Source organism: Stenella coeruleoalba (assembly GCF_951394435.1).
Source record: "Stenella coeruleoalba genome assembly, chromosome: 12".
NCBI classification, from domain to species: domain Eukaryota; kingdom Metazoa; phylum Chordata; class Mammalia; order Artiodactyla; family Delphinidae; genus Stenella; species Stenella coeruleoalba.
In genome coordinates this window covers 10491271-10511049 of record NC_137158.1, presented here as the reverse complement: position 1 = coordinate 10511049, position 19779 = coordinate 10491271, and the positions used below count along the sequence as shown (strand labels likewise).

Here is a 19779-nt window from a genome sequence, read left to right as displayed (position 1 = left end):
GGAGTCATAATAAGTAATATAAAGCAAAATGCTACTCAAGAGAATTAGGAATTGAGACAAGTTATTGAAAAATGTGAGTTGTATTTATAGAAGACTGTATACCCAATGAGAAAAATGTACATGTGTCTTCTTTCTGCCATCTGCCTGTGACGTGGTAGCTCCTGGGTCACCTGCTTCGAGCTTTGAGGAAGTCAAATGAACTGTAATCAGCTGTACTCTACGATTAAAGCTTAAAGCAATTCCAAGTAATCTCTATTTGTGATAAAAGCAGATTTAAATGGTGTTAGCTTAATCTTCTCAGCAATGATATTAATTTAAAGAAATTTTTGACGTTGATTAGCCCATAGCTTTGTGACCTTTACGTTTAGCATCATGTAATTCTTAGGGGGTCAGTTACTTGACACTGAAAAGATTATTTCCCAAGATGTACCGCCTGGAGCAGCTCGAAGCAGTTCTGGTGATTTAACCTTTGCCAGGACAACACCTCATTGCTTTAAATAGAATTACTTAGCTTATGATATGGTTGATTTTAAATCTTTACTTTGCAAAACTCGAAACTAAATCATAAGAACACAGTGGTAGCCTAACTGAAATGAATCCTATATTTTTCCCCCCCTGGGCTTGGGAAAAAAGCTTATTAAGAAAAGATATGGGGACACTGAATTCCTAGGGTGAGCCTGAGGGATGCAGCAGCTGGTGGCCAAGAAGCCATGACAAAATTAAGCAAGAGAATTCAGATTCTTTTCAAGGCGGTGTGTGATTAGCAAAGTACCTGTGGGTTCCAGATGCCCCTTAGAGAAGACCACGATTTTCACCTCCAAGAATTAAGGACGGCTTTCCATCTAATGAACCTGGAAGACTCTCCAGGCAGATTGTTTTGTCAAAAGCTAGATACTTTCCGTTATACTTTGTTTTTATTCTTTTCTAAAACCAACTGCATCCAGACTAGCAATTCTGCAGGCTTTTGTAAAGTTTACAAAGGTAAATGCGATTTCCTTTCTTTCTTACTCGTTTCATTTCTTTTTTTCCCTTTATTAAATGTGGTCTTTTTTTTTTTTTTTTTTTTTAACTCTTGGACAAGGCTGCTCTGTGTGTTGTATCGCTCTCAAGAAGACCTGCTGGTGGTGGCGACAGCTGTCATTCTGCTTTCAGAGTAAACTCACTGGGTATGGAAGCAGAGGCAGAATAGACAGGACCAAGGCCAATACCAAAGGAAAATGGCAGCAGTAGCAGGCTTTTTAAAGACTTTAAAAAATACCAACAACAAACCAAATCCCTAAAATGGTTTTAAATGACTTCGCTTTGACCTTCCAAAAACGATTAATGTACTATCTCTGTTCCTAAACAAGTGAAATTTGACCTCTTCTAATCTGTCAAAGAAAGGAAATCTCCAAATTAGTTTTTTTTCAAAGTCATGACTAGACCCCTTGACTCGCCAGCAAAAAGGTAGTTTGTTATGTCCTCACTGTTTGCTCTCGGATTCCAAGATCAGAAGCAAAATGCAAACAGCTTATCATTGACCTACTCATATCAAAAGCCAGATAATTACATATAATTAACATTAAAAAAACCATTTCTCATTATTTCCTGATTATGTGTACACTCGTGTGTATTCTAAAATAATTGTTTATACACCTGATCATGTTTCAGTAAAATTGTTTTTCGTAAACATCAATGAAGAGGCTTCAGTGTTAATTTGGCAGTTCTTTAACTTTTCTACAGATTTTTCTTATTTTGCATTTTCTTTTTCAACTGTATATTGTGGAATAAATTGACATCGTTACTGGATTATGGGTGTGTCAATCTAAATAGTAAGAAAAATTTATGAGTTAAAATAGAATATTTGTCACAAGTTTGAACCAGAAGACATGATGATTAAGGTACATGATTTATAGAGAGAATAACAGATATTTGGTAATGATTAGAAATTAATTGAATCCTTGGAATATGATTATCTGTTAAGTATCTCACTAAAAGTAAAATTAACCACAGCCCAGAGAGCTCAAATATCTTAATTTGAAAAGAATGATTACTGATCATTTAAAATTTCTATATTAACAATTTTAATACCAATAGCAAAATTAAAACACGAAATAAAATATTTTCTAATTCTTCCACAAATCCTAGCATTAAACTCACATTTTAGGAGCATTCTGAATACTGCTAGCCTTGGAGACCCACAAAACCACTGAAGTGTCAGTTACTATTCCTTTTTAAAAAGATTTTAAATTCGGGGACTTCTGGGTTTTCTTTGTTTTTTTTAAATTTCAAACACTGCTACATACTAGAGAGTGAAATAACCCCTCTCATTTTCAATGACAAATATAATTATCATGTAATTTCACTTAGTCTTTTAATGAAAATATAGCTTACATATAGTACAGCTATTTCAGTTATAATTGCCCCTAGAGTGATAGTAACCTAATTCATTTCTCCTAGCCCCTAGGGTGTAATTAACATTGTAATTTCATACAGAAGCTTTTTTTTAAGAGCTGGAACTTTTCACTGGGCTTTCTACAAGCTGACTGATGTGTTTGATGTTGAATAAATTGTGCTTTTTAAAAAGCAAATATTAATTTACCTAAAAGATATGTATTGAACTTAATCTGTTTTCTTTAGATCAACTTTACTCTATATCCACTGTTATTTTTAAACTCTGGTATTTTTATCCAATGAATGTACATATATCAAATATCAGCTCAACATTACAAGTAAGAAAGTATAAAACTAGAACTTTTTTTAGAGGTTAAGCTAAAACAATACAATTATGAAATAATTTCTTGTCTTCTAAACTCAACGAGAATAACTGATTGCAGCATGCAAGGTGAGAAAAGTAAATACAATTTAAAAAGTAATTTATTAGAGTTTTCTAATGGAAAGTCTTAGGTATTATTAAAAATAAAGACATTAAAATAATTACTTCTCTTTTCATGCCTTATGTTTTGCTATGAATTCTAGTATCATAGATGATCTTTGGTGAAACTGAAGTAGCTGAAGTCATTTGCAAATATTGTGTTTGTGTCTGTATGCATTTTTCTAGATCTATCCCTTTCATAAGATTATTAAATAGGCCTGTGACTTAAAAAAAAAAAAAAAAAGATAGCTTAAGAATCATGAATAAATCTTCCTTAACCCACCACTGAAAAATTTCTGTAGTACCACCTTTTCCAAAGAGAAATGTGATTTTCTGGGAAACTCCTTTGACTTAGCAGACATTCATGACTTGCTTTAAAATATTGTGAATATTATGATTCTGTGTAATTTGATAATTATGTTAAACATTAAATTTTCATAAATGTGGTTTAAATATTATTCACAAATTTATAATTATATAAATACAATTATTTACAATATATAAATATATATAAAAATATATATGCTCTGCTCTTCAAAGTCCTTAAATCTTTCACATTTCTCCCTATGCATCTAGAAATTAACATGAATTTGAAATTTCAAATGCTTGTGTTTATAGGCAAAAAAGATAATCCATGTAATATATTGTTAAGCCTGTATTTTCAAGTGTTCCAGGTGAAATAGTGTAAAAGAGAATAGGAATAATGAAAATTTCTATATTATTAAATATATTGAAGTAAAAAGATTATGAGTATTTTATTTTCTAACAAGGTTAGCTAGTTCATGTGTCAAAGGTGAAACATGGTAACATTTGCACAGGATAACTAAGCTCATCTAGTTAACTACAAAGTGCTGTCACACTTTATGATAGAAAACTTAACGCCTCTGCTTCCTTGCTGTTACTGATACAATGCGAGTTTGGACAGTCAAGCCCCGACCTTGGTCCAGTGCGTGTCTCAGAAAGAGCGATGATAAATGACTACACAACTGAAAGCTGTCAGGTAGAATTAAACAGATGGAGGAAACACTTGCAATGTCTCAGTTACTGACAGCACAGATAAAACCCCTTCTCCGAAGCATTTTATTGTCAAAAATCAGTACTAGTGGGCACTCAAATACAATAAACAATAGGAAACGTGAAAATTATAAAGTAATAAAAGATGAAAAAATTTAGCTGACTGAATCTGTAATCATTATAAGCTATGCACAGCCTGAAGAGAAAGAAAGATGTTTTTATATTTGAAAATTCAAGACTGCAATGCTAGTCTCTACACACAGCCTTCTAGACTTTAGAGGAATACAAATTGTTAAGATGTGTGAACACTTTCCATACATCGGAAGCAATGGAGTGAAATGGTCGGAACTCAGGACTGGGAAAGTTCGGCAGAGATGACAACCTTAGTGGCATCAGCATCCGTCACCGTGGCCTTGATCAGTCCTGAAATCTGTCCATTACGGAGTTTTCATTTGTAAAGGGAAGAGAAAGTAACTTAGAGTAACTTCCCGCGGTTGCAGTCTATGACTCTGTATTAGTTCAATAGGGTATTGATATTTTTTTCACATTTTCAAAAAATGGAAAACTACAATGACTTACTCTCTTGTAGTCAATTAACTGATTTCCACCATTTTTACTTTTTTTTTATTTGCCAATTTACCAAAACCATGGAAGTTAAGGGGAAAAATTTACTGGTTATATTTTTTGTTATTTTCTATCTTTTTTTTTTTCCAGTTAAAAGATAATGTAGTCCTTTGATGTTCATCCTTATCTTTGGAGTCATATGAGTATAATAAGCAACTTTGATAGAATACTTACACACCACCTCCTTTCCCCTGACATATACAGTATGTATAAATAAAGATTAAATGTTTAAAATATTTTGACTATACAGAAATGCCAGAAATGGGTCATTTTCCTAGAATAAAATGCATTTCAATTTGCAAGGGTAGAAATGTGCAAAACTGTTTCCCTTGCACCCCTGCATGATTCTCTTGAATGTTAAGGATTATGCTACAGTTACATAAACAATAAAATAAAATATAACATCTATCCAGTATGAGAAACATAAAACACAAGTAAGTAACACATTTAGTGAATAACCACATTGCCTTTAAGGATTTTTAAAGAAAACAGCCTGTGTTTTAGTATAGGTAATTGAAATGGAATATTGACATAGGGGAAATAGGTAATTTGTCTGTATCATCACCCAAATCTTGCTGCAGCCCAAACCCCAAGGCTGTCTCTTGTTTTAGCTGATTTTCACTCCACTACCTGAAACAAAGCTCAGGATTTCCAGACCCAGATCTCACTTTCAGTGTCAAAGTTGCCAAGTCCCAGAGTAACACTGAAAATATTAATCAGATACTGGACAGATAAGGGAGTCAGATGAAAATCTGTCATTTTACCTTGCCCTTTTGTGTTACACAGAGTTAAACAGCTTTTTATTTTTAAAAGTTTTTAAAGAGTTTTACGTTTTGTCCTATTTATTATTTTCCTATATCATGTCTTTGAACAAAATGTCTTTTTTTAAAACAAAACTTTTGCTCATGGTGTTTCTAAACAGAACAGAGGCATTAAAAATTGGCTTTAAAATCCTTCTGTTTACATCTACATTGTAACATCTCTCTGGTTTTAGGCACATGATTTTTTTCAGTCTCATCCCTCTTGCTTTTATTTTTGTTTTGATTAATTTTTTAGAATTTTTATTGGAGTATTTACAATGTGTTAGTTTCAAGTGTACAGCAAAGTGAATCAGTTATACATATACGTATATCCACTTTTTTTAAAGATTCTTTTCCCATATAGGCCATTACAGAGTATTGAGTAGAGTTCCCTGTGTTATACAGTAGTAGGTCTTTGTTAGTTATCTTACGTATAGTAGTTTGTATATGTCAATCCCACTCTCCTAATTTATCCCTCCCCGAAATAATGCCGTATGCAGCAACGTGGAAGGACCTAGAGATTGTCACACTGAGTAGTCAGACAGAGAGAGTCAAATGTCACGTGATAACGCTTATATGTGGAATCTAAAAAAAGGGTACAAATGAACTTATCTACAAAGCAGAAATAGAGTTACAGATGTAGTAAACAGTTTTTAAATGTATTTCTGTCTTGAAAGAGAGCACCGTCCTCCTTACGAGGCACTGCTTAGAACATACTCAGCATGCAGAGTAGTCCATGGAATTAAGGTTTCTCGGGGAATAACAGACTCACTCCCCAAGGAGTCGTGTTGTTTATCCCCTGTATCTCTAATATGTTTATCCATCATTTTTCATTATTCCAATTATGCTGATGGCAACAGAATCTATCTTGAAAGGCTCAATGTGGCATAACTACTAAATTCAATGTCTCTTCCCTTCTTTTCTGTAAAAAGTGTTTACAAATTTTAAAGCTTGCAAAAAAAATGTACGATATTTAGGGGAAATGTACAGCTTTAGAGGAGAAAAATCAAAGAGTCTGTTCATGGCTAGATATCAGCCTTTTCTCAGCATCCTCTCCTGCACGACCCACAGACCCCAGGGAGGAAGGGGCAACGATGTTCTCCCTCAAGGGGGCATATCTGACAATTTGACCATTGGCTGATTTAAGTGTTAAATACTTTGAAGTTTTAAAAGTCTTTACTACTATTATAAATATTCACATTTGAATCAGCGGAATGGAAAAAAAGGGTCAAAACCGAGAATTTGGAACTGTTTTACATGGGTCGCTTTACTACGTCCCTAAAGTTTAAAGGGAAGGCTAGAATGACAACCATAGTTCTGGGTTTGTGACAAAAAGAGAAATGGATCAATTAGACACTTTTACTAATGGAGCTCTAAATATTTATGAATAAACATTCATGAATATTCATAGTAAGTGTTCAGGAAAAGCAAAGCCCTAGAAGGTTAAGGAGCTTGAAATCTTAATGCACAATAACAACAAATGAATCACCTGGGTCATATGCACCTACTCAGTATGCATCTAAGAAAAATGTGAATAAAGTTGGAATCCTTTTCTACCTAATGACAGTTAAAAAAATGCTGCCTGTAAAGAATATACATACAAATTAGTTTACTTATTTTGGCAAAAGTCAAGTTGCATAGTATTTTCCTATAACGTGTTTCATAACCATGGTATACTACTAAGGGTGCAACTACTTAAACAATAAATAATGTAACAGAAAACTATTAAAATGATTTTTACTTTTTAATATGAATTACACCTAATTAAGGTTCATGCTGATAGCTCCATAAAAATTACATTTTGCATGACTTAACATTCAAACTGCTCTTGTCAACATTTCAAAAAGCAGATATAGGTAATTTATTTGAGCACTTGTTTAATAGAAGTTTAAAAATTCAGTTGACTAGAGATAACTCTTAAGTGGCCTGGTTGCAATAATTATTATATATTTTATTAGCGAAAACAGGAAAACAAAACGCAACAGATGCTATTTGCTCTTTATTCCTGTTTAAACCGTTTAGTCACTTGAACTCTGCCTTTCATTCTCTGTGTGTGTAAATTACACATTTTTTATGATAAAGGGAATTCATATTTGTAGAAAAGGCAGTATAATGCGTTTTGTTATGATTCCAAATTGCCTCCAAAAGGCAAAAAGTTAATGCACTTAAGAAATACTATCTTAAAGGCATATAAATTAGAAATTTATTATGATAATAACATTTTTTCTCACCTTGAAGTCATTTAATTTCTGGTTCTGTTTTGATCTTCTTATATCATTATTTCGATGCCCCCAAACTACATTCATGGGCTCTTTAAAACTGTCCAAGAAATGTAGCAGAGAGGGAAAAATTGGCTTACTTTTAGAATGAATGATTTCAAATATGCCTATAAAACAGTCTGTGAATCCTAAAAAGATAGGGTCTATTAGTTTCCAACATAAAGGGGGGAGGTAAAGGGTAAATAACCTGCTAGGAACATTTCTATTTCCTCAGTTAACTTTTCAGCCCCAAATTTGTGTTATCTTTGTCCAAATACACTGGCTTCCTGTTCTCAAGGCGCAAGCTTCACCTGAAGAGCACGCCAGGGATTGGAAGATTCAGACGCGCGGCCCCAAATCAGGTCACCGGGGGAGGTAGGGCCCCTAAGAGGGCCTCCCGGTGCTGTGAGTGTAAGATGTGACAGTGACATGAGGCAGGGGACAGAACACGGGCCGTGGGGTCACTGTCCAGCTCTGTCCTATAGCAGCTTTGCTACTGTGGGCAACCTCGTAACCCCCGTGCCCTCTTTCTATAAAGGGAGTCATCACACCTTCCTTAGGGCTGTGCCCAGGTTATTACCGTAATTACGTGGTATTGATGCACAGTGGGTGCTCGGTCAATGCCGAATGTGGGAGAGGCTGCCTATCAGAGTGGTTCAGAACGAGGTCTCTGGAGTGAGGCTCGAGCCCGGTTCCCTGTCCTACCGCTTCCCAAATGAAGACTGACACAGGACCAGGTTTCGCATCTCTCTGAGCTTCAGCTCTCCTCCGTTGGCAAATGAGGATATGAAGAGTTATGTCTCAGGTGGTTGTACAAATATGAGATGAATACCTGACATGCTCAGTCAAGTCACTGACATAGAGGAAGTGCCCTAGAAATTCCATCTACCGTTAAAAATGTTCACGGTATTTTATACCTCGCTGGAAGGGCTTTGCAAAACATGCTGTACAATTATATAGTGGTTCCCTACAGTGAGGGGCACCAACCTTCCCAGTTCGCCCAGAGCTGTCCTGGTTTTAACACTGAAAATCTTGCATCTTGTGAAACCTCGTAAGCCTCAACGAACTGGGAACATCTTACAAGTTCGTCTTCAATTCATCAAAAACCAACTCTCCCTAGGGGTCGGCGGCCTGTGCCGTTAGCTCAGCATGGCTGGGCCAGGCCCCATCACCCAGGGAACACTCAAGATAACTCAATTCTCCAATATGAGCGACCCCAGAAAAGATCAGCTCACAGCAGCAGGGGTTCTATGCAAAATAAAACGTTTTCTTTCCTATGGGGCAGGTGAGTCTAAAATTGGACTCTAAAGAAATCTCTTGAATTTGCGTCTGTCTTTTCCTGGCTTCCCAAGCTTTTCCTGCTAAGCTGTGCTCCCTTAAATCCCAAGGGGGAAGGTACAGCATCCTGGGCTGCTCTCTGCCTTCCCGGCGGCATTTGGGGATGCGCCTCTTTGGTGGTTTTCAGCCCTGGGGTGCATCCCGTTGAAGCTTATCCACACCCTGTGTCCAAGGCAGACTTGGTACAGTGATGACACATCTCAGCCAGGACACAGTGACCTTGTTAAAACGCAACGACCTGATGCGCTGTGTAGCGAGGCTGTAAAGGGGCACGCTTCGTACACCCGAGGTCCTACAACCCATGAATTTTGTTTTGTTTTGATTAGCAAATTATAGCTTTTGGCTAGTAATAATATAGAAGGAAGAGCTCTCCAGATGAAGAATTATTACATTTCTCTTCCTTTTGGCTAAATGAATGAGCTCATGACCCATCTCCAACATAAAATTTAATGCTTTTAGCAAACTAAAATTTATTTTGCAAATCTAAATAAGTTCTTCTGAATATAAGTACCAATGTATTGGCCATTTTTGTACTACTTAACCTAAATTTGTGTTTCTGATACCTGAGTTAAAAATGCAAGATAGCCGGAAATCTATGTAAAACCTAGGGACCAAAGCATCTGGATCTCACTGAATAACATTTGATTTTTATTAATATCTATTTATTGCCTAGTATGTCAGACACTTTGCCAGAATATGTATTATGTGCTGGAATATAAATATATGTTTATAAATTCAAACTGAGATAAGTAATTGAATATTATCTCCCATTTTCAATCTATGACACTGAGAGACGTAACACATACCTCAATCTACTCGGAGTTAGGGATATATGTTTGGGATTTGTGCCTATTAAAATAGGATGCACTAAAGTATAGAGGAAGGAGGTCCAAAGCAAGAGCCCTGGGCTTGCAGTCTAGGTCACATCACCAGTATGAATGGGCAAGTCTCTTAATGTCTCTCAATCTGAGTTTTACCTTTCATAAAATAAGGATGATGGCCCTCTCAGGACTAACTCTGAGGGTTACTATGGGCAACAAATTAACTCAATCACGAATCTATAAATATTGAGTAAATACTTTTATTAAATTATGTAGCATTATATAACTTTTTAATATTGTTAATATTATTTCATTAAGCTGAAAACTCCTATTCAAATATTTAATGATCAAGCCAACAGTAACACCAAATAGGGTGGCCCAAGACAGTCGGAGGAGGTCTGCACCTACGTGGGACTCAAGTCCAAAGACCAAACATCAAATGTGATCCCAAGGACCACAAGGCAGGTCAGCAAGGTGCCGACACAGCAGGCTGAACGGTTTCCCCCCTGTGTCCCTCAGGAAGAAAGAACTGATGGGTGTTCTAACCCTCCTGAGGCCAAGAGGAGTAGCATCCCGGCAGCTACTTCCCAGATGCATGACTGCAGCAGGCCAAATACGCCATAAAGTTGCTACTATTTCGAAGGAAAACCCAAGGATTTTCTATTCCTTTGCCCCACAGAAGGTAAGACTTAAACCCTTTATCTATGAGAGCAGGGGAATGCAAATAAACAAAAACATATCACAAATATGCTATTCTTTTCCAAAGAGAATCGTTTTCTAGTTGTCAGTGTGGATAAATACATTTTGAAGCAAAAATACTCTTAATTTTAATCTTCTCCTCTTTGATGTGAACTGCTCACCATACAAAACGGTTAATACCAAATGCCTTTCCAAATCACTGCATGGAAAAAGCTATCTGTTAAATAGTTTGGCTCATTATTTCAATAAATACAGTTAGATAACTCATATACTATGAGAGAAAAGGAACAATATTAAATTGTTAAAAAAGTTACATTAATATTTACCTTTTGTGGATGAGTTATATTTTTCTTGTTCTTCAATGAATTAAATGCACATAATGATGGAAACAAAAGAAAGAAATCAGCAAATTTATAGTTAGACATGGAAATGTGAATCAACACAACGGCATGAATAACAAAAATACGTAACATATAATGTGACATGGTAAACTGCAATGAGAAACCATGAGGAAATCTCCAATATGGTACTAAAATCAATCAAAGAAAGAATGAATGCAACAATTTAAAGATTTTAAATAAAAACAGAAACATTGGGGAATTAATATTGTATACTTGGCATTTGAAAAGTATATCTTGTGTTATTTTTTTCTTGCCTTTGAAGAATTGCAAAGTATTACAGCACTCGCTTTACTAAGACATTTTAACCTTAATCCATTGTGACTTTTTATTGTAAATGTACTTAAAAGCATATTTAACGTTCATAACATTTTCATTTAAAAAATGACAGCATTTCAGATAATTGAAAAAGCATATAATAAAAAAATAAATTCCATGTTTTTGCTAGATAGTAGGCATTTTCTCTTCACTGTGGAAAATATTCAGGAACATTTTCCACCTGGAAAAAAATATATTTTAAATTAAGTAATCCTTTCTTCCTTCTCAAATTACTGTAATTATATTAAAATATCTCAAAGTGAAATTGTTCTTTGCAGACTGTATTTCTCAGACATTTCTTAAGCCTTTCTCTGCCTCCTTGTTGGTGCACCATTTACTGAGAAATAATGGCCTATCTATATATTTTGAAGGGGAGTGCCATTAGTTCTAGGTAGCAGAATTAATAACAGAACACATAAAACATAACTGGCACATCAAGTGTTAGTTTATAGTTTATGAATGATCTTTAAATACGTCCTCTTAAAAAAGACAACTAGGTTGCACACACACACAAAAATCACTTGGTTGATTTCAGAAAACCATACATTTTTATGCAACCAATTATGTTGCTTTCAGTCTCACTCTACCTAAGGGCTACATTGTAATACAACATTGGAACATACCCAGAGGAATTTCCTGAAAGTTTTTGCTCTCAATTATCACATACCATTTGAGTTACCTAAACTTTAAGGCTACTTTTTAGCGACTTTATCTCAAAATCTGCATTGTTATCACACCTCTTCTTTTCCCCTAACTATACTTCAACATAATCAGATTCCGTGTAGCAAATAGGCTAGCATTACTAATTTTTAAAAGAAACATTAAAATACTTTTTCAAAAATTAAGTGTATCTTTTCAAATTATATGTTAGCTTTTAAAATAATATAAATTGTTTTATCGCACAAGGAGAGAGTAGTAAAATTGAATTACAAGAAAAAAAAAACCAAACAAGAAGCATGCAAACAATCTATGGATCCTAAACAAAATAATGTAGATAATTGTAACCAGAAACTGTGTATGAATAAAATTATTTTATAAGTTCTTCAGGAAGTTGTATCACTATTCAGGAATCTAAACCATTTGAAATGTTTGCTCCTAACCAACAACTGCTTATCAACTCAGTTATCTTTTTTAAAAAAGAAAATTACCCTTTGTTAAAAACTAAAAAAAAAAACACAAATATACATAAAAGAAAACTGGAAAGAAGTCAAGTGTGGTAGAACTTTCACTGATTGCAAGTAAGCTGCATTCTGCACCAGTCTTCATGGCAGACAGAAGTAAATTTTAACATATAATATGGAAAGAAAAACATGACATGATTCCACAGCCCTAAGAACATCAATGAAATCCATCTCAAATGGATTAGACAACAGCTAAATTCGGTCTAATCCATGAAGCAAATTAGAAGTTTACTTTTAAAAACATATTCTAGGACACACAAAGATGTCATGTAAACTGTTCAGCTTGAAATAGATCCATAATAAGACGAAGGAGGACAGTATCATCATTTACCAAACACCCCAAAGCACATAGTATTATCACACAGTAAACCAGATCCATTTTACTTATAGAAGAATACATAGTTACAATAATACATGTTTGTTGTCATATTTTAAAGGTTGTATCTATATGACTCTTAAGATGATAAACTTCAGGAACCTCAAGTAGCAAGTGTTTAGGAATGTACTTGTGATATTAACTATCAAAATAACTCCACCAATTTCATCCTCAGTCACTCCTTTCTTCCCACCTCAATTCAATCTTTACAAATTGGTGATTTCTCTGAAAGACAACTGTGAATACGAATATCATAAACAGTAATGTCGACTGATATCAACAACAGAACATGAGCTTTTATAAAAACCAAAGTCCAGCACACAATCCATCTGACTTTGTAGAAGCAATTCTTATTTCTACAGAATAATAAAACTATCATCTCACTATATGAGCGTTATATGCAGTACCGTTACATACTTTTGAACCGGAAGTGTTTTAGCAACTGGAGGAAATGCAAAGAATTTTAGAAACAAATGACTTTTTGGATATCAATCTTTGGCACACTATGGCCAGTAACACTGAGTTTGTAGCGGAACACTAGAACCTGTAGTTCTTTTAGTTGTGCAACAGGAGTTCATGAATGGATAAGTTAAATAAACACCACATTTAAAAAAATAAATTTTAAAACAATTTCATCTAGGCTACTGCTAATTACAGTCTTAATAACATTAATTATGAATTATCTTCTCAAAATGTTCCCAGATAAGAGAAAGTCTGTTAAACACATGAACTGAGAATTCCAAAGAATTCATTGTTATTTCAGAAAAGAAAGTCAGAGTTTCACATAGCCTCATATTTTCCTGATTAAGTAAATGAATACCCTCATAATGACCCTGAATACTAAAGTATGATATATCAACAGGATATATGACTTTAAAAAATAATACAAATCCAGAGTTTACCGTAGCAGCATTTTTGTGTCAATATACTGATACTTCTCAAATCTACACTAATTTTTCTATAACCAAGTACTCTGTGTACAAACTCTGCCTGATCAGTTTTTGAAACAATGTATTTATCTTCTTAGACCACTAACACTTCGGTGATACATTCAGTAAAGCTCTTTGCGTGAGTAAAACACATACCCAGCACCCTCAGTACAGAAGGAAATATACAAGTTTTACATCAGAAACAACCAACACTGTTGAGAAAAATATGCAAAATGTTAACCTTCCAGTTGTTTCACAGGGATGAAGAGTTTCAATACATGATTTAAATAGAAGTCCACTGCGTTCATATTACAACCCCCAATTAAACAGTATTTCACTAAACTGCTTAACAAATCTCTGGTAATATTTATGTGATAACATTTACCGATAACAGATCATTTCACTTACTGAGAAATGGGATAGCACCTTGGGTCACATGAAGAAAACAGTGACCCTTTTAACCTGGTATTTAAATCCTCTTAGGCCAGGTAGCTTAGTGAATTTAATTTCCACTAAAACCTGCCCACCCCCCAACATCTCTCTTTCTAGGAAGATAAAACACAATGTGTACATGCTTAAAATAAGGGAAATTTAAGTGATGTTAACTGATAAAAAACACTCAAATGTGTGTTCTAAGCCAGTTTTTCACCATCAAACTTCTATAAAAAATACAAGGTATTGCAGGTAAATTAAAAAAAAAAAACACTAGCAAAGCCTTCAATACGATTGCCTCATTTAAAAACATTTTTAAAACAAGGTTAAAAACGTCTTCCTTTAACACATAAAATACCATATGGTACTGAGGTTTTTAAAGTTTTATTTTCTTCCTTTGCACCTTTGGAAAAGGTACCTCTAGGGCGCAGTCTGTTCTTTTAATTGACCATCTAAAATTCATTCATTCACTCACTCAGCAAAAACAGCACATAGGCCACGAACTGTTATAACTTGGTGCCGGGAATAAAACTCTAAGACACTTGACTTCTTAGGATTCATCACACTACGTATCATCAAGATTCTATTCTTTCAATAGAAGGAGTATAAAAAGAGGTGGCTCTCAAATCCGAGATTTTGTCAGTGCTCTCTCTATGGATACCTTGTTCTGCACTGCCGCTCCTCCCTGGCACTTGTGGGAGCTGCCTGCCCCGAGGGCTGCCAAAGGCTGTGTCTGCGGGCGGGGACCGCGTCGGGCTGGCCTGCCGGTGCACTCTGTGGGGAGAAGAAGCAGGGCAAACGAAACGATGAAATCCCAAAGGGCCTGACAAGGATCTCTTCCTTCCTACTGTTCCTCTTAAAACAGACGTAAAACCCCTACCTGGGCCTTTGGAAGCAAAATCAAGTCCTTTTTATGATGTGTGTAAAAGGAATATTACCAAAAGGGGCTACAAGAGACAGGGAAATGTCTGCCACGTAGAGTTCTGCAGAATGAATTCCTGAACTGGGCAGAAGGGAACGTACTTCTTTTCATTAACTTTCTATGAAGTTGTGACTTTCTGTTAAGTTATCCATTTTTGGTAGTGCTGGACCTAGTATATCTACTCACAGCCTATGAATCTTAACAACATGGGTAAATGATTTAGGAAAGGCTGTTGCCTATATTGCTACAATTAAATCCATATAAGTGATAAGAATAGTTCTGGCTGCAGACTTTTATAAATTACCATTCCCTTGCACTTTATGTTTAAATAGGAAAAATCTGAAAAGATATTTATAAAAATAACCTTGGGCACATGCTATGAACTATCCTGGTGAAAAGATCAAAACTACAAATACAAATTTAAGAAGCGTGAAGATACGTCACTATTGTACGGAAGTAAGCTGACCTCCATCTGCTGGCATTCAAACTTTTTTTTTTTAACTGAAGAACTTTAAAACACTCTCAGCTTTTACTGAACAAAGATGAAAGTTTTCCATTTTTTTTTTCTAATTCCTCTTACACTTTTTAAAGCAAGTACACATTTAATTCCAGGTAATTTCTTATACAGAATTTCACATAATTTAAAAAATATATATATATGAATATGCCACAAACAGATGGAAGGACATAACACAGGCAGATTTAATTTTCGATGATGGCTAGTTGGCAGGAAGTATAGAAGAGAATACCACCAGCACAGTGAAGGTAGATGCAGGTAAGGGAGGGTGTGGAGAGGTTAAGTGCCACAAAGAAAGGATTAAGAACTATGGTGTCATAATGAGCGACAGTGTCAAGAGCTCAGGAAGGTACAACACCACACCAAGACCCAGAGGCAGACACGGAACAGCGACCTTGTCAGGAGCGGAGAAGGTGGCGCCGACCCTCCAGGGGCAAGGTGGTGCATAGAACACAGTGTTCTGACACTAGGGTGCTCACTCGAGCGGGAGCGAGCGGGATGTTTTCCCCTAAGGACTAGCTGATCAGTCGCTCTCGGGGCTGCGTATCCCCTTCTAGAAAGACATGGTGGGAGAACCCTAAAACATTAGGGTCAGAAAAGATCTTCAGTCAGCAGGTCACATCCACTTTGATACCAGCACATCTGTCCAAGGAAAACCTGGTTACTCTTACAAGACAGTGATTTTAAAACCCAGGAGCAAACCCATCACACAGTTACTGAAATGGACCTCACATCAAACTGATGCGTTATCGCGAACGTGCACGCCTGGTGGTTCTGAGCGGGCCTGTCTGGACTCCTCCAGTGTAACAAGCCTCTCAAGTCCCACAGGGGCAAAGACTTCCGTCTCTTGTTTCTTACTGAGCTGTATCTCTGGTGCCTAGAACACAGCAGCACAGAGAACAAGAGCTCAGTAGAGAGATCTGGCTTTGAATGAGTGAACACAGTCAGGACAGTGAACTCGGGACACTTCAAGCACTTGCCTTCCAGAAGAAGCAATGCACTGGTGAGTGCTGTGTGTACTTTTACAATGCTCATAATTTATCTCTGCAACAGGGAAGTCCATACCAAATAGGTAGCAAAGGGAAGCTGTCTTCTAAGGTTGATTTAAGTAGACCAACAAATTAAAATGATGAAGTAAGATGGGTAATGCTTCATTTTTGAACTGACTAAATGCAGATGGCTGATATAGGGATAAAAATATGTCCTCTGATGTATAAAAGTAGCTGAAAAGATACTTGTCCATACATTGACAGCTATCTTAATATAGTGTTCAAAATCATTATGAAGCCAATTTCCGAATTAAGGACCAATAATTAAAAACCGATTTTTATATGTGACTATATATATATATGTATATAAATATATGCTTGTTTAAAGCAGACACATGTTTTTGCTCTTTTCAACATTTTCAGTACGTATTTTAAATAAAATGCACATTTAAAATACCTAATCTGTATTACTCTTCATAGTGACAGAAGCCAAGAAATAACACTTCATCCTTTTGAAAACAATGCTATAAAATTCGATTAAGTAATTTAAAGTGTGTGAGAGTCAAGAATCCATACGGATCACAGGAAGTACATTAATTGAGTGATTTATTCAACTTGTATACAGATTGACAATTTTTCTCAAGTAGAATGATTTTCACAGGTATAATTATTTTGATTCAGGATATCTCCTCTATTTCCAAACAATAAAATGGGAAAATGTCATATTTTAGAGCATAAAAAGGTACAGCTTAGGTCTTTAATGTGCATTTTATTTTATCGAGCTCTGGATTAATGCTTTATCAGCCCCTAAGGCAGATCCCGAAACCTGGACGGTCACTTCGATTTCAAAATGAATAGGAGAAAGGACTGACCACACATATTAAAACTGTTCATTCCATCTGGATTGCCTTCTCACGTGAACTCAACTCTACAGAATTCATTTATGTGGGGAGGACCAAGGTGTGATCAAGTCCTTTCCAACGATAAATAATGAGTTTCTATCTATTACTCTTTAAAAGTCATTATCATGAGAATAAACTTCAGCACTCCTTGTACAAAATACACTTGAAAATACTTGCTTTGAAAGTTGGATAGTACAGTTTTTACCCTAGTCCTGAGAAAATTCATGGATCTTGCAATTTCACTAAAATTTTGCTTCATTTCTTAATGCAATTCATAAGCACTAAAAGGACTTCTTAATTGCAACCTGAAATGTGAGTAATTTAGGGGGGCCTTATGTGGCCCCAAACTAAATGGAACAAATATAAAAAGCAATTTGAAAGGCAAATAAGTGGCTTTCTAGCTGAATGTTACACGGATCTTCCCAAGCCACGAGCTTGCAGGGCCGGGAACAGTGCATCCTGTTGGGGGTTAATCATTTTGCCCCAGGGCTGTTTCTCCTTTGACACAAGCTAAAAGTCCCTCAATAACAAAACAGTTCCTGCCACCAGCCAAACGATGACCAATATGAAAGCGTGGACCCAAGGGGGGACAAAGAAACCACTCTGTCTGAGGAAAACCGAGGAACATGGCAGCAGGGCTGGATCACAGGAGGGGAAACGGAGGAAAGTGAAAATGCAGAGGCTGGAGAGAGACGAGCAAGGCTTTGAAGAAAGAGAAGGTGGAAACAAGTAGAGTTTGTTTCAGACAAGAGGAAAGGAGGGTTATTCAAGAAATGCTGAGGTTCAGGAGTGAAACGTGAGAGAATCCAGGCTTTTCGATGAAATGGCATGTGCTAAGGATGTAAGGGTGTCGGAGGGAAAGAGATCAAAAACCAGCACGTTAAGGAGTGGAGCGGGGAGTGAGTGAGAGAGAAGGAGAATGACGGTAACAGCTATTCTCACTGGGCATCCACATGGCGCCGTCTACACATGCCAGCCACTAGTGTGTATGTGCGTGTCTAGACGTGTGTGTGTATGCATGCATACCACATACCCACACACGTGTCCTTTTTTGTTTTGCATTCTCACAACAGCTCTAAGAAGTGCTATTGTTCCTATTTTATAGATGGAAAAACTGGGGGTCACAGAGTGACTTGCAAATGGGCAAAGAGCTAACATGTTAAAGGCGGGACCCACGCAGGTCTATGAAGCTCCAACACTGCTCCCTTTTCTGCCTTTGAGACAGGATTGGTTTCTATATCATGAGATGAAACATGGTAATTTCACATCCCTGGATGCATTGCTAATCTTGTAAAACAAAATGTAAATATATGAGCAGGTGTCAAATTGCTTGACAAGATTTAATAGAATCCTTTTTTGAGAGTTTATAGGAACAAAATATACGGAAAATGGTATTTAATTGAACATCTACTCTGCTTTTTATGTCTATACATAATATATTTTTGAAACAAAAATAATGAGGGTTCTAGAGCAACGTATGAATTCCAACCTATGACTCCAGTTCACCATCTCCAAACCCATTGCTAAATATTTACCGCTGAGTTCAACCTACGCCTTCTCTCTTCACCTAAAGTCTTAGGTGTTGTGACTTGAACTTAAGTAAAACACATTTCCCACCAAAACCTTAGGTTGTTAGACATTTCTGTTGCTGCAAGCAGAGGTGCAGTGAATTGCTTCTATTGCGGCTTAAAAATAGAGTTCTTTTTTTTTTTTAATTACTTGCTAAAGGATAGACATGCATGTGGTATTTAAGGTCACCATGGTTCCTCCCGTCATGGCCATTTCAGGCTTACACGGACTTTTTTCCGGAGTGTCAGCACAACATAAAATGCATAGGCAAGCAATTCTAAATACCAGTTGTTACCCCACATCCCCCAGTTAGGATGCAGAGAGCAAGTTCCACAAGAAGAAAAGACCCCAGAACAGGACGTGCAGTGGTTCCAGCAATCCACAAAGCTCAACTCACATGAGGGTGAAAAGTTACACTTTTATTTACTAAGGAGCTTCTTCAGAGGGTCTGAAGCTCTATTGCAATGGTGAGGCACCGAAGTCAGAAGCAGGTTCTGCCTTTCTTCTATCTAGAACTGGTTACCATATCTTTCAAAATATTTTCTTACACGTCTGTTTCTCAAAAGGTCAAAATTTTGGAGGCCAAACCAAGGACCTTCAAAAAGTATGATCATCGCAGCAAATTCTGCCAGAGGCCAAGGTGTGTCTGTGTGCTGGGGCTCCTCTGGGGAAGCAGTCAACTCCCGAAGGCCAAGAATCAGCATCTGAGCATTCATACTCTGGTCTCAATTCATCTGTAGTTACATGTCAACTCAAGGTATCTTCTAAAGAAGTGAGAGCTAATGTAAACCTAGGCCAATTCTTCTTTTGTAACCAGCTATTCAACAATTCACTCAAA

At 36.3% G+C, this 19779-nt stretch overlaps 1 protein-coding gene across 45 annotated transcripts in view; it reads right to left on the bottom strand.

Annotated features, from left to right (window-relative positions):
• LOC307195140 (regulating synaptic membrane exocytosis protein 1) overlaps positions 1-19779 on the bottom strand; it is a gene marked incomplete at both ends in the record, with an annotated part of 217032 nt that overhangs the window by 100002 nt on the left and 97251 nt on the right. For 34 of the 45 annotated variants that reach the window (XM_079939000.1, XM_079938998.1, XM_079938958.1 and 31 more), the window contains one exon: positions 14704-14816. In XM_079939000.1, the coding sequence (XP_079795126.1) occupies positions 14704-14816 (113 nt within the window). Of the gene's footprint in view, positions 1-10734; positions 10765-14703; positions 14817-15875; positions 16059-19779 lie in introns of all 45 variants that reach the window. The other 11 variants (XM_079938967.1, XM_079938976.1, XM_079938996.1 and 8 more) reach the window with 3 other exon arrangements.